Source organism: Bombus vancouverensis, unplaced genomic scaffold, assembly GCF_051014615.1.
Source record: "Bombus vancouverensis nearcticus unplaced genomic scaffold, iyBomVanc1_principal scaffold0030, whole genome shotgun sequence".
In the NCBI taxonomy this organism is placed as follows: Eukaryota; Metazoa; Arthropoda; class Insecta; order Hymenoptera; family Apidae; genus Bombus; species Bombus vancouverensis.
In genome coordinates this window covers 404421-420604 of record NW_027468921.1, presented here as the reverse complement: position 1 = coordinate 420604, position 16184 = coordinate 404421, and the positions used below count along the sequence as shown (strand labels likewise).

At 32.7% G+C, this 16184-nt stretch overlaps 2 protein-coding genes and 1 pseudogene across 2 annotated transcripts in view; 1 reads left to right on the top strand and 2 right to left on the bottom strand.

The window, feature by feature from the left end:
* Positions 1–16184, top strand: part of LOC143304329 (glutathione S-transferase-like) — a 38651-nt gene that overhangs the window by 16897 nt on the left and 5570 nt on the right. The window lies entirely within an intron of this gene.
* On the bottom strand, positions 9280–10961 carry LOC117163890 (glutathione S-transferase-like; annotated as a pseudogene).
* Positions 12743–14958, bottom strand: LOC143304325 (glutathione S-transferase-like). The gene is made up of 2 exons (XM_076626786.1): positions 14196–14958; positions 12743–13168 (listed from the first exon to the last, which is right to left on the bottom strand). The coding sequence occupies exons 1-2, from the start codon at positions 14430–14432 to the stop codon at positions 13001–13003; spliced, it is 405 nt and encodes a 134-aa protein (XP_076482901.1). The 5' UTR covers positions 14433–14958; the 3' UTR covers positions 12743–13000.

Here is a 16184-nt window from a genome sequence, read left to right as displayed (position 1 = left end):
GCACGGGACCATCGGATTTGTTGGAGCCGATGTTAGTTAAGAGAGTGAGGGAAACAGGTTTCGCTGTTAATTGGTTAACCGAAGGGTCTTAACCACCCTCGAGAGAAAGTGGTTAGTGGGAGGAAGGTTGCAGCGCACGTGAGAAAACTAACTTTCCCTTGTCCCGCCGTGGTAGACAATAGTCTTTAGAAATGCTTCGGACACAGTTGTTTGTTTGTTTTGAAGGACCTTAGCAGGCAAGTGACTCGGGTTTATGACGGATGCTCAAGGATATTGAGGGTACGCCGTACGGAAAAGCGGACATCTGGTGTCCGTCTGGCCCGCGGTGTGTGACCTGGGCCAGGCAGAGAGGCCCGGCGTAACATATATTAATGTTAATTTTATATTAATAAAAATCACTGAAATTTTCAGTATCATCATTATTTAGTATCATCGAATTTCTTTCTTCTTTATGTTCCATATTATTATTAAAATTCTCTAATAAACATTCAAGTATCCTATAGAATATTTCCATTATTTTTCACGTATTAATTGCAGTCATATTTTCCATATTTTATTATCGATAAAGTTTGAGTTGGTTCTTTAAATTCCTATTCAACATTCCAGCTAACCAGTCGATATCAATAACACGTGCCTTTCTTCCTGCCAGGATTTATAACTTATTCAAGCAGAACGTCACTCGACCAGATCGTTGAAAGCGTAGAATTCGATCAACTTCATACAACTCACATACAAACTGCAGATAATGCTAACAGTGGGAGGAAAATATGAGACTGCAAAGCGTATAAACCTAGTAGTTTATAAAAGCATTTACATATTTGCCACAGAAAATTTATATGTATGTAGAATATGTGTTATATAAAACATTCTGAAATTTCATTAGCATTGTAATGATTATATTGGTAAAGTTTGAAGCATTTCTGAAGATGCACATAGAAGTTACGAGATATTTAATGCAAACATTTATTTAGTACAAATATACAGCATAAATAGTTATCTTAAACATGTAATAAATGGTTATCAAATATCGGGATTTATTAATATAATAAATGTTTGACTATTTTTATAATTAAATATTTTTGTAATTACTGTGAAATATATAATTACGCTAAATAATTTTGTATCTTGTATATAGATTTTTAAATTTACTTAATTGAAACTCTGCATTATAATAACCGTATTTATAATTCTGACGTCATATTCGATATAATTATTATATGACTTTATTACGATCCTAATGAAATTCCAATATATTCATGAATATATAACAGAAACGTAATAATACTTTGTTGTACTAATTATGATACCATCATATATAATAAATATAAATAAATAAAAAATGTCTATAAATGCTAAGATACTTTTACGAGCCAACAGGCGAGAAGGAAGAAACGAAAGAAAAGAAAGAAGAGAACGAACGTTAATCAGTTTCGAAACGTTAACAACGTCCTTGCGTTGGACGGTGCTCGCGTTTATCGATTGGTCGCATTGCGAGATATCGGTCAGATTATTATTATTAATACGATCGTCTGTAATTTATCTTTGCTAACTGTGCCGCACGGAATCTTCGTTTACAATAAATGAGTTGTCGCTTTTGATCGAACGGTAACACGATATGAAATTACAGGGTGACGGATACAGCTGGGAGAAAAGCGAATACTTTTTCTGCGCGAATAATGTAATGTTAAAGGCAGTAAACCTTGAGAGGCGAAGTGATGAAACGAGTGGTCTCAGAGAAGCTTTTTTACGTCTTCTTCTCCTTTCTGTATCCTTTCTATGAGAATAATATCTCGTCTTCAGAAGAGATCTCCTCGCCCTATCTACGCGTTGTAAAGGCAATACAAACTGAATGATACATATATTTAAAAAACGATATTTTGTTGGTTTTATGAATATTGATTTTTATAACGTGAGGTTCTTCTACTCTTATTTTCTATTAAATTAATGATACATATATTTTAGAATGGCTGTCGCAATGGTGATGATGATGATGATGGTGATGATGATTTGCGAAAGAAGATGTTGAAAATTACAGACAGCATAAATAATATTTAGATTTCATGGAAGTTGATTTTTGTAATGCTAGGTTCTTCTATTCTTATTTTTCATTAAATTTCTATGTAGAAAATTATTAAACATTTGGATATAACTGGGAGATTATTTCCGTTCATGCGTACCGAGTTACTCGATGGTCTCGTACCGAAGCTGATAACCAACCCAGATTTTCAGGAAAGCGATTAATAGCTTAAAATTTATTCGTGCGAGATAATAATCCAAAATGTAGTTAAAGTTTTTAACCATTGTTTGTTAGGATTACGAGAAAATGATGAATTAACAGTTATGTATAGACACGTTATATATATGTAGGAGGTCCAGAGCGTATTGGAAAAATTTACGGCGAATTAAACAGGAAATTCCGAGATATTTGCTCAAAATATCTGATTTGTGGAATTATCCTATAGCTATTTTATTTAATAAAAATTAATTCAGGTAATTTTAGAGAATAGAAATATCTGAAACTCGTGATTTAAACGAACGTTCGTCATTTTGGTTTATTGTGAATTATAAATTGGTTCATTATGAAGCATGAAAAGTAAAATTCAATGGTACAAAGTGATTTTAAATAAGGAAGCGAGTTCCATGGTAAACATGGTTCGAGCATCGCAATTATAATAAAGCAAAAAAAAAAAAAAGAAAAAAGAAACAACCACTGAGCGGTAATTATCAGGAAGCCACTAGTTACAACTAATTGAAGGTGATTCCGGATTAGAAGCAAGCCACTATTAAGTGGCTAACACGGTTGCTTCATTAAGAGCAATTACTCCCTATTTTACGGCAGCTACAAATAGACGTTGTTCACTATGATATATTTCCACGTGTTTATCGCATCTTGTCCTGTTATGCGATTAAAGAGTTACAACCTTGCGTTTCTAATTTATTGGACGTATACGCACCAGACATTAATTTCGTCTACGTATTCGTGAAATTGCGAGATTCATTCATCGCGAAGGTCAGTTCAATTGTTCAAGATAACTTCTCATCGTTTTAATCTGTTTTCTTGTACGAAAATAGAGTAATATTTACTTGTCATTGCACTGTGGATATATATCGATATGTTCGTTCAGGAAGTCAATTGTTTTCATCGAATTAGACTCGACTTTCCGTAGAGAATGTTCGTTTCGGCATAAATATGTATCTCAGGCTTATCGATCTTTCAATATCTACCATAAATAGCTTAACAAGGTAACACACGCTCGTGTTTGAATTATGTAAATGATCCTTTGACTCCAACGATCCGTTTATTCACAGTTAATTTATGATATTGCTAGTTACGCGTGATTCTACCTTTTGTATCTTTAAGAAATACAGGGTGATTGGTAATTGGTGGTACAAGCGGAAAGGGGGTGATTCTACGCGAAAAAAGAAGTCGAAAATATAGAATAAAAATTTAAAAATTTAAAAATTTAAAAATTTAAAAATTTAAAAATTTAAAAATTTAAAAAATTTTAAAAATAACGTCAATTGAGACAACGATCTACAGTGAGATCCGTTATAACGAGACGTGATAAAGTGCACGCGTACCGAGCGAAAATTCAAAGTCGATTTTCTCGAAAACAAAGCCTCAAACGAAAAATTTTTATTCTATATTTTCGACTTCTTTTTTCACGTAGAATCATCCCCTTTCCGCGTGTACCACCAGTTACCAACCACCCTGTATAATTCGTAAATAGAAACGTATTCTTGTCGATAAGTATCGAAACACTTACGGAAATTTAAATGGGCTTGAACAATCATAGGGAAATTATTAAAGTCCTTGTTATTAGATCTAAACACGATTTAATCGTAGAACTAAACACGTTTGTTAAATTAATCTATATATTGTATATCTACTTTTTATATATTTGTAACTCAAATTTTTCTTCTTCATATTGCGTTAAGTTGCCCCAAAAGTTTCTTTCGTTTTATATTATTTTATTGAATTACGTATGATCTATTTTGTCCCAATGAATATAATTCAATAAAATAATATAAAACAAAAAATAGTATGCGTCTATTATCTCCTTACGAGACGAAAGAAATTTCTGCGACAACCTAATATATTGTTCCATTCTTTATTCACAGAATATTTCTTTTACAGATGATTCTTCTAAATATTATGTTTTTTATTCCAGTATTAAAATACGTTGGACCAAAGTGGAGGACATTCGTGGCGAATATGTCGATCGCAATATTCTTCACATTTGCAACTTGCATTCTACCCTGGATCGCCTATTATTTGGCCGACTGGAGGATGACCTGTATTGTCACCTCAGTTCCTCTTGTTCTAGCCGTAGGTACGCCATGGTTGATACCGGAAAGCGCTCGATGGCTGGTCAGCCAAGGTCAGATAGACAGGGCCATTAAAATCCTTGGTAAATTCGAGCGAATCAACGGCACCAATGTGCCCGATGACATCTATAGACGATTCCGGGTAAATAAACCGATTACCGCAATCTTTTCCGTATTTTCTACTTTTATGATCTTTCCTGCTTTATGTGCGTTCTATAAATACCAATTTATATGCCTTTAAGCATATCATATAATCATTTTCTTTGAATAGAAGTCTAATTGGGTCTTTTACGTAATGAAAATTTGTTTACAACCTAGTAATTTTATATCTTATTCATCACCTAAATTGCCAGCGATAAATTGCTGTCAATTTCTGTTATTGTCTGTTATTGTCTATTTCTGTAATGTTATTTATTGAATTTGTATATTGTTTTTATCTTTGAAAATTTTTATACAAATAGATTAAACATTTGGAAACTGCTCAGTCTATGAATAGATCATGGCAATATTAACATTAATGTACGATATAAGGAGATAATCGACTTTCAGAGGTTTGATGTTTTATAAAGTAAAATGAAAAAATTTGCGAACGTCCAAGTAAACTATTTCGAAATGATCGTCTCATATAAATATAACATAAACTTTCTTCCGGATTTTATCGTAATCTTTGTACACATAACAGATTCACATAAATTTGTAAGAAAAACAGACAAACGACATTAACTAATTAAAAATTAACAAATTAAAAATTTGCTAATAACAGGAAACCTGTGCCAGAATCTGCAAAGAGGAGGAAGCAGACAAAACGTACTCCGTGTTGGATCTATTTAGAACGCCACGACTACGGAATATCACGATTCTATTTATTGTTATTTGGTTCGTATCGCTATTAAACAGATATCAAATAGATTGACGTAAAATCGGAATTGTATCTTGTAAAAATCTCACGAACAGTTTTATATCTTTTGTCTAAAAATACTTCATTTCTGAAGCAAGGAATTTGCTTCTCACATGAAATATGATAGCGTGCTTTTCTTTATCATATGAAATTGTTTTACGAAATATAGGATGGCGATTTCTTTGGTGTTCGATGGTCACGTACGAAACGTCGATAATTTAGGCCTGGACGTGTTTGTTACGTTCACGATTGCTGCAGCAACCGAGCTGCCTGCTGACACGTTCCTCACGCTCGTTCTTGATCGATGGGGCAGAAGATGGCTGGCGTGTGGTTCCCTCGTCATTTCTGGTATCTTCAGCATCTGGGCTTCTGCCGTTTCCAATAGTTCGTACATTTCGTTTTTATATATTCACCCTTCTATATTACTGATCAATCTTCTAAATAACTTAAGTCGATAATTCTGACTTAATCAGACGAATATTTTTCATTCGTATAACATTGTGCTTTTTGAAAGGAAGAAAATGTATATTTTGGAATATTTATAACATGCAAATGCTTGTAGATTATTTGCTACATTGCTAGAATAGTTTCCAAGCCCTATCATGTATCCGTTGTATAGATATTTTATTTCCCCTTCTACTGCTTTGATCATAAGATCGCTTCGTATTTCCGCATATATCAAAGGGCGTTGGCAATAGTCCTCAAAATGATGGGCTTCAGCGCTCCAGCAGTGCTATATGGCTTTCAGTAGCCGTAATCCATAATACAATCCCTTAGATTCAAATTGGCTAGATTAACGTTTTATAGATAAGAAGCTTATTGCTTGTGCTTAGCTTAGAGCTAAGCACGCTTATATTAAGCTTAGCAAATGCTTGTATCAACTATTGCAGACAACCAGACAAATTACAGACAGATAAAATAATTTCTTCCCTTTTTATTCCTTAAAATTTTCTAAAATTATTTCATGAAAAATTAGAATTAAAAACTAATGCTAAAATTTTTTCTTCAGGTATATATACAGCTTCTCTGACAATTCTCGGTAGATTTTGGATAAACATTTCATACAATATCGGTCTCCAATATGCGGCTGAAGTATTACCAACTGTGGTTAGAGCTCAGGGTGTAGCTTTGATACATATAATGGGATACGTTGCTAGTATCCTCGCACCCTTCGTAGTCTATCTCAATGTTGTGTCCTCGTTCCTACCTCTTCTTGTGCTGGGCACACTCGAAATTATGGGCGGTCTTCTGACTCTCTTTTTGCCGGAAACATTGAATAAGGGTCTTCCGCAGACGCTGCAGGACAGCGAGGATTTTGGAAAAGATCAGAAGATGTGGGATATACCTTGTATCGGAAGGTAAAATCACATAAAGGAACTTTCGGTCTCCTTTTTTCAAAGATATTCACAGATCTTCAAGCTCGAAGTTCAAGATTCTCAAGCATTCTGTTAGATCTACATCTTCGTATGCTTTCGTATTACTTTCTTCTTAAAATCTGTTAAATCTCTCAAAAGAAAACTGGACTATCTTCTTTCTTCAAATGCTTTTTAAATCTTTTGAACAGAAGAGAAGGATCGAGTTGGGAAGTTATTCAAATCTTTAAGCGATTGGATTCAATATTTTTAAACGCAATGTTTTGACAGGAAACGCGAGGACGAAGAGACACCACCGGTCGCCATGTTCCGATCATTTTCTAAATGCAGTGCGAGGAATTCGATGAGAGCGTCGCTTCGCGGTGAGCCTTTAAGGAGTAGCATGCTACGGAGATCGAGTATAAAATCGAGGAAAAGCGTAAACTCGATCACAGAGGTCGAAAGGCTGTAGCGAAACGTTCACCACGAAGTACAATATTTGTCGCGTTGATCTCGAGCAAAGAATCTTTAGTCTTCCAAAAACGTGCAATACATGTATTAGAGTAAGACAAGTTACTGAATCCGGGAATCTTAAATTCCACCGTCATTAATATTCATTATCACAAAACAGTGGATTTTTATGCAATTATGGGTGATTCGAAGATACGAAAATTTATAGAATGCGTATGACGCAAAATTTTGTAAAATATCCAAAAGTACAGCACTATCGATGATATTTAATGGATAGAAACATACTTTTGCCCAAGTCCTTTCGATTGTATCAAATCTTTCAATTGTATTATTGTATCCACGAAAATATGCATTTGCATAAATATCCGCAATGCAATTATCATCGCAATTTTTCATCAACAATGATTGATTAAAAATTCAAACATTAGGCGAGCGAATAAGAATTAGAGTAAGAACGTAGGTTAAAGTAATTGTCGTAAATTGTCGTGGGTAGTTAATGTTAAAAATTAGTACTTTCCTTTGTTATAAAAGTTCCTGAAATTGTTCGTACAAAAGCTCCATCTTATAGAATATAGTGCAATAATCGTTATACTAGTAAAATAATAACATCATAAATATACAAAATATATTATCGAGATGAAAATAATATGGACAACGTGGTGTATGGCCACGAGTTTTGTACCTTGATCGATGCCAAGATAACAAATTATTATACAAAACAGTGAAGTATCCACGTCTGACATTAATATTGAGTATTACCATTACTGTAATTTAATTTTTAACCGATCCTGAGAATTCCTTAGAACGTAAAAAGTGTAAAATGTTACTGTGCATTTCAAGATTAAATGCACTGTAATTTAGAAACAGTTATGAAGCGGAAACAAATAATTTATTCAGAATAAGAATTCTACGTAATCATGTTAAAAAAAGACGTACTTATAACGCGTTTAAACTCCAAATATGTAAAGACAATAAGGGAAAAAAATTAAACGAAGAATCGTATTTTTTGTAAATTCACACAAGATTTTATCGAAAAAAAAATTAAGATTTTTTGAAGAACGTACAAGACGGAACACGAACAATAAATAAGGGATGTTAAATACAAAAAATAGATTGAAATTTAGATTATGAAATATAAAAAAAATGATATTGCATAATTTACAATTATTTTCGATAGCTTACGTCAGTATGTTGGAGTGTAAACTATAAAATATTCAAAAACTGATACCATTTAGACATAATTTAGAAAAACAATAAATTGCGGAAACCGATAGTTAAATCTCGATACGATCGATACTCCAAAACTCTAATCCTAATAATTACTCAACAATAATAACCGATAATTCATGTTGATTAATGTTTGAACTCCGTTTTTTTTCTGTATGTGTATACAAATTTTGTACAGTTTGATAAAGCGAAATTAAATTATCATCTTTTTGTACTACTTCAAACATTGAGATTTGTCATCTTCAAGGTCGATCACACATATTTTCATATTGCGGAGTTGCAAGGGTAATTAATTTTGCAATCGGTTTTCCTTTGATATAGATGTGAATACAAATAGCCATTGATTGACAATATACCGAAGCAATTCTAGTTTAATTTGAAGTCATCGATCCTTTGATATTTTTGGAAGAATAGTAAAAGTACAGAGAAAACAAGAAAAAATGGCGTTAACTAAAAGATAGCTCCAATGTATCTCATAAATATTATCTATGTATCATTTGTAAGATGTAAGTGACCAAGATATCGAATTATACAAAAATTGTATGTAATGATTAATACTTGAACGTTACTTACATTTATGTACATGAAAATTTGATCTTTTATTAACTAAGTTATTGATCGACAAAATGACTTCCTACATAATTCTCCGCCTGAACTGAAATGCATATTTTTTTTTACGCAAGCCTTATGTGTAGCTAGCAACGAGCAACCAGATTAATTACTTTACACACGGTCGTATCTTGTTTGCTGTAGGCGAGTTCTCTCGTGTAATCAACGAAGTACTCAACTTTAAAGCGATAACAGAAGAACATTATTGTATCGATAAAAATCATGCTTTCTTCAAAGAAATATGTAACTCGTATTTTTTTTAAAGCAACCCTCATAACGTATTGAATAAAATAATCATACATTTTTTTTTGTTCAACATTTGTAAAATACGATATTATCAAGATCACCAAGGAGGTAATCTTCAATTCTTAATGAATATAATAAAAAACATAATTAATGATTGTTTGATGGTTTTATTATTATCTCTATAATACAAAAGCACAACATCGTGTCAACAGTTTATATAGTTCGTATGTTTCTGTAGGAATACACAAATAATAGTTCTCTATCACAACGTAATCTAAAGGGAAAACCCTAACTAAATGACAAAAATATCGGTAATAGCTGGAACTAATGAATGTTAAAAGCAATCAGTATATTCCATACAAACTTCCATCAACACGATTCGTTCTTCGTTCTCTCAACACACTAAGACCGCAATCTTTAAACGCTTATAAAACCATAAGCAATCGTGAAGTTTAGAATTCGCTAACTGGGCGTCTCTCAATCCAGTTTTTGATCTTGGGCAGAAGGAGGACCTTTTTCTCCAGCAGCTTCAGATTCTCGTAATTCTCGATCAGATCAGACTTGTACATAAAGTTCAAATAATCGAGCAGAGCAACGAATGTTAAATCAGCCCAAGAGAGAGTACCATCGTAGAAGTAGCCGTCATTTTCCTTCACTTGCTGGTCCAAACGTTCTAAAATGAACGGCAGCGTCTCTTCAGCAGCCTTGCGTTTTGCAGCTTTGACCTTCTCGTCCTCCTCATAGTGGAAGGCGGCAATTTCTGAAAATTTGTTTTCAGTTAAATACTATTCGCTAATGTTATACTAACTTGAATACAGTCTTGTGCGAAATTTAAATGATACTGAAGATAGAATTGCAATCCTTTTTAATCCTTTGTCTTGTATTGTTGACATACGTGTATCGTTCGATTAAATCAAATATTAAATCGGATTTCAACTAATAAATACCTGAACAGATATGTACTATGTGTTATCAAGATTCTCATAAGATTTATGCAAAACAGCACTGGATACTCACTATGACGAATATCATGAATAGTATCAACAGTGGCATCAATATGAAGATTTGCCCAGTCAGTCTTTCCAGCTAAGTCATATTGTTTGGCTAAGTAACGGCAAATAGCTGTAGACTGAGCAACCTTCCTTCTATCAGCTACGAGCATAGGAAGCAGGCCATAAGGAGTCACTAAAAACATACAACTAATAGAATCAAAGATTCTATCGAACAAACAGATTATGATGCTTCTTAAATATCTAGCTTCCTGTTATCTGTTTTGGAAAGATATAATTTAATTTATTGATAATTTATCAGCAAACAAAGGTCATTGTCTCCTTAACAATACCTATTGTTCTCCCACATATCTTATAGAGCAATGGAGAGTAAACAATAATCTCTGTTATACTCTGCATAATTGTGTTCTACTTTATTTAGCTACTTTAATTAAATTAGGAAAGATGAGATTTAAGAAACAGAACTTCTTTAAATTTTAAGCATACAGGGCTTTATTTCTGGCCAGACGTCCTTTTTGATACGTTCATCTTCAAATGGAATACTAGCATAGCTGAAGAAGAACGGATTGGTTCTGCCAATGCCGTAACTGGGAAGTAAGTCAATTTATAGAGCGGCATCTTCCTGGAAGTATAATATATACAAAGTAAAAACAAAGAATCATTGATGACAAGAATTATATTATTACAAATTATGAAGTATAAGACAATTTAAGTAAAAAGCATCAACTACTAACTACTCGCATAGCTATTTGTATCTTTATATTTTAATATAGCTTAGATATAAAAAGAATATTATTTTTGGATGTAATAATGTATAAACTTGCGCCAAATATTATAACGAAATATTGCACTTTCTATTTAAGTAGGATAGACATATTACCGGCATTTATCTTTTTTCTATAGCAATGGAATTGTTTATAAAAAAGTTTATAAGAAAACTATCAATTAATGCAAACAACGCATTTCAAAATATTAATTACATTCGCGCGATTCGTTATCCCTAGTATTAATTTAACCATATGGTCCTATACACCCAAGACCCTCTAACAGTAATTTAGTACCATTACTAGTCGTATGTACAATGTATGTTTGTATACAACTTTCGTAACTACAAAACATTCAGCAGTGATTATATATTCTTCCAAACATAAGAAACATTTTCTAATTGCATACTTAAATTTATCGATCAATTATGAACATATGATAACATTTATTTCTTTCAACTACTAATTTTCAAATCCTCTGCTGTTCCGTTAATTGAACGACGCGCCGACTTTTCGTACAAGTATCTTGTATCTTATCTGTATTATTTAGTTATCAATAAAGAAGAAACATTTTCTAATTGTATATTTAAATTTATCGATCAATTATGAACATGTAATAACATTTATATCTTTCAACTACTAATTTTTAAATCATCTGCTGTTCGGTTAATTGAAGGATGTCGGCTGTCTGTAGAAGTATTTCATATTTATTATTTAATTATGAATAAGGAAAAAACATACAAAATATAGCTTTTAAACGGTTTATTATTTATAAAGAGAAACTTTGACTCGAGATATATATACTATATATATACTATTTACTTACAATTTTTTTTTTAAGACTTCAAAGTCGAAACAAGCACAGGAAATTTCCAAGCCGGTTAACAGAAACTTGAATGAGACAAAAATAACCTTTAGATATCTATATGTTCTTCTTCCCCTCTGTTGCTTCCACGTAACTCTTATCCTATTGGTGGAGCTGTGCTGATATGTGAAATTATGTCTACATAAAAACATCCGGAAAGACTCATTGAATGATTTTATAGTTTAAGGTTAATAAATTTCCATAAATTAAAGTTGAAAATTTATGAGAACATGTTTTCTGTAACAAAACTTAGTAAAAACAAACTAGTAAGGTTTATAGATTCTTTAATGATTATGTACGTATTCATAAACTAGTTCGATAAACATCGTTGGATAAAACGTCGAACAACACACAACATTGAAGCGCGACATTTCAAATTCAAGGACAAATATTGCGAACAAATGATATTAAATTTACAATAATCTCATGTAAGAAAAAATAAAAGGGATAAAGGTAGTACAGAAGATAGAAAAATCTATAAAACTGGTGGCTGGGAAATAGAAAATATATAAATTTATGTTATTAGAGTTTAGTACTTCTGTCGATCAATGTGTTACGACCGTTCGCGGAGAGACGCAGTCGCAGTAGCGAGAGGCGTAAATTCTCGCTACGATTCGGTGAATCGACGCCGCGAAGTAGTCGTTCCCCTGTTTCGGTTAAGATAAGAGGTGGTTAAATGAATATGACACAGTATAGTAAGTTATATTTCACCGTTTATTCCAACAACTTATAACGAAGGCAGTTACGCTGGTGCGTATGTACGAGATGAATGAGTGACTGATCTGTGGGTGTGTCCTACCCGGTGGAAGGATATTGACCGTTCGAAGGATGTAAAATCAGAACTGTCTTGGGAGACGATGCTGTCTCGGAGGAAAGCTAAGGATGGGTGTGTCTAGCGCACGGGACCATCGGATTTGTTGGTGACGATTTTAGTTAGGATTTTAGTTCAAGCTGAGTTGACCGTGATTCAATTCACGAATATCGGAGAGGAAAAGTCGTAATTCACAATATTACACACAATAATACCTTCACATAAAGGAACACAGCTCAGATGAGACTTTTTATAGTTAAACTTTAAACGTACTCATAGAAACGAAATTTTTTCTTTAAATAGAACTGTTACATTTTACGACACGTATAACATCGAACATTTACCAACATAGCGATGCCAGCGTACATATATATATACTGGTGTACTGGTCATCTTTTTTCCACACGTTTTTAGCTTTTTAGCTGTTTGTGAATGGGCGCCTAATCAGCCAATCAGAAATGGCCGGTATTCTATAAATCCTTTTCTTCAATGCTCGAAGAGCTGGATATTTATCCAAAGCTGATGCCCCAAACATATACTCGAAATTTTCAAGGGCCGCTGCAAACACGAAGTCCGCCCATGTCGTCTGAAAAAAGGTTTGTATACATTTATTTTGTACCTCCTCTATTAAACAATTTTTTTAATTTACCTTGAAAAATGTGAAAAATCGAACTCTTAACTAAAGATCACTAGCTTTTTAGGAAGAATTTGGATTTTTATTTTATTGTCAGAATTTAATGGATAATTTTAGAAACTTCAACCTTTGGAGGTATTTGTTAATTAAAAATGACAAAACTGGTATTATGTAAAAAAAAGTAATGAGTATCCTGAATCAATGTCGAATGGAAATTAGACAGTTCTATAAAAATAATCCTTCTCACGATTCCACAACTTCATAGCTTAATTAAATACAATTCTTCGGCGATATAATTACAAATACATTTACAGGAATTGTGTAATATGATAAATATCTCGTTAAAGAAATTGAAATCGTAAACTGTAGATTCTAGTATTCTTTCACTTTCATGTTTCCTATGAGCCCTTCAATCGCTAAATATTTTGCAATGAAACACGTATTATTAAACAACATAATCATACTAAATTAATTTAATGTGACTATTTATTATTGTTATATAATAACACAGTGATGAAAGAAATAAACTGGTCAAGTAATCTAAGGGACGATAATACGTATCTATGTCAGTGACAGTGAGAAAAATTCAGATATCTGTACTTAAGTGATTACACTTATAAGTATCATTATATATTATATAAATATGATATTTCGAATGGTATCATTTATCACTCATTAAACAAGAGTGTCATATCCAGAGAAATGATTTTACATATCTTAATCTTTGCTTTGATTACGATAGTAATAATTTCTATCAAACTTGATGAGGAAGATACATGAATAATTATCTAAAAGCTGAAAATCTTGGCAAATTCATTTGTACATAAACTAACAGGAGTGAATTTTAAAGATACACTCTGCTCTCAACAATTAAAGCTGTCTTGTCGCAACAAAGTTTCAATAATTTTTTATGGACAACATGGCCCAGTTTGCACAAAGACTAAAAATTTTAACATTAAATTTGGATAAAAAATCTTACGGTAGAAGGAATGATATATCCTTTATTTTTGCCAATAATCTGGTCGAATTTAGTCAAGTAAAATGGTATTGTTTCGTTCAAAAGTTGATTCTTCCTCGCTTCCTTCTTTTCAGGATTCTCCTCCATGCGATAGTAGCAGATATCTGAAACGTATATGAAACCAACCGTTACGTTCATTTGTGTTTTTCCCCCCAAACGAAGAGAAAATAAGTTGTGAAAGAAGGAGTAGTCTCTCATAGTTCCTACAATTTCTTCATTCTCTTTGCTTTCTTCAATATTGCCTCAACAAGTTCCTGTGGTCACGATACTTGAAATGTATACAATGTTACCAGCGTGGAAATTGTCTTGGAAACTTGGAAAATCTTTCAAGAGGAACGACATTGCTAACTGAGATTCGAGAAAGGAAAGGTAAGTAAATCCTTGCTTCTACCTAGAGCTTTTTTATTTACTTCTGACGAGTAAAGTACTGTTATTAAAATTTGATTAAAAGTACCAAGAATGTCGAGATATAAACAACCATTTGTGGAAAGGTCAGGAGAAGCAGAATTATCGAATAAACGTTATATAACTCTTAGTGATTAAGTAAGAGAAGAGAAACGAGAAAAAAGTCTTTTATCTAGGTCTTAATAAAGTATACTATATCTATCTAATTGTATACTTAAATTTATCGATCAATTATGAACATGTAATAACATTTATTTCTTTCAACTACTAATTTTTAAATCATCTGCTGTTCGGTTAATTGAAGGATGTCGGCTTTCTGTAGAAGTATTTCATATTTATTATTTAATTATGAATAAGGAAAAAACATACAAAATATAGTTTTTAAACGGTTTATTATTTATAAAGAGAAACTTTGACTCGAGATATATATACTATATATATACTATTTACTTACAATTTTTTTTTTAAGACTTCAAAGTCGAAACAAGCACAGGAAATTTCCAAGCCGGTTAACAGAAACTTGAATGAGACAAAAATAACCTTTAGATATCTATATGTTCTTCTTCCCCCCTGTTGCTTCCACGTAACTCTTATCCTATTGGTGGAGCTGTGCTGATATGTGAAATTATGACTACATAAAAACATCCGGAAAGACTCATTGAATGATTTTATAGTTTAAGGTTAATAAATTTCCATAAATTAAAGTTGAAAATTTATGAGAACATGTTTTCTGTAACAAAACTTAGTAAAAACAAACTAGTAAGGTTTATAGATTCTTTAATGATTATGTATGTATTCATAAACTAGTTCGATAAACATCGTTCGATAAAACGTCGAACAACACACAACATTGAAGCGCGAAATTTCAAATTCAAGGAAAGATAAATAGCAAATATTGCGAACAAATGATATTAAATTTACAATAATCTCATGTAAGAAAAAATAAAAGGGATAAAAGTAGTACAGAAGATAAAAAAATCTATAAAACTGGTGGCTGGGAAATAGAAAATATATAAATTTATGTTATTAGAGTTTAGTACTTCTGTCGATCAATGTGTTACGACCGTTCGCGGAGAGACGCAGTCGCAGTAGCGAGAGGCGTAAATTCTCGCTACGATTCGGTGAATCGACGCCGCGAAGTAGTCGTTCCCCTGTTTCGGTTAAGATAAGAGGTGGTTAAATGAATATGACACAGTATAGTAAGTTATATTTCACCGTTTATTCCAACAACTTATATCGAAGGCAGTTACGCTGGTGCGTATGTACCAGATTTTTTTTTTTTTATTTATTTGTTGAAATTACAATCAATTCTCGCGTTGAGAATATGTACGAGATGAATGAGTGACTGATCTGTGGGTGTGTCCTACCCGGTGGAAGGCTATTGACCGTTCGAAGGATGTGAAATCAGAACTGTCTTGGGAGACGATGCTGTCTCGGAGGAAAGCTAAGGATGGGTGTGTCTAGCGCACGGGACCATACGGATTTGTTGGTGACGATTTTAGTTAGGAGAGTGAAGGAAGTGGCTTCGTTGTTAATTGGTTAACG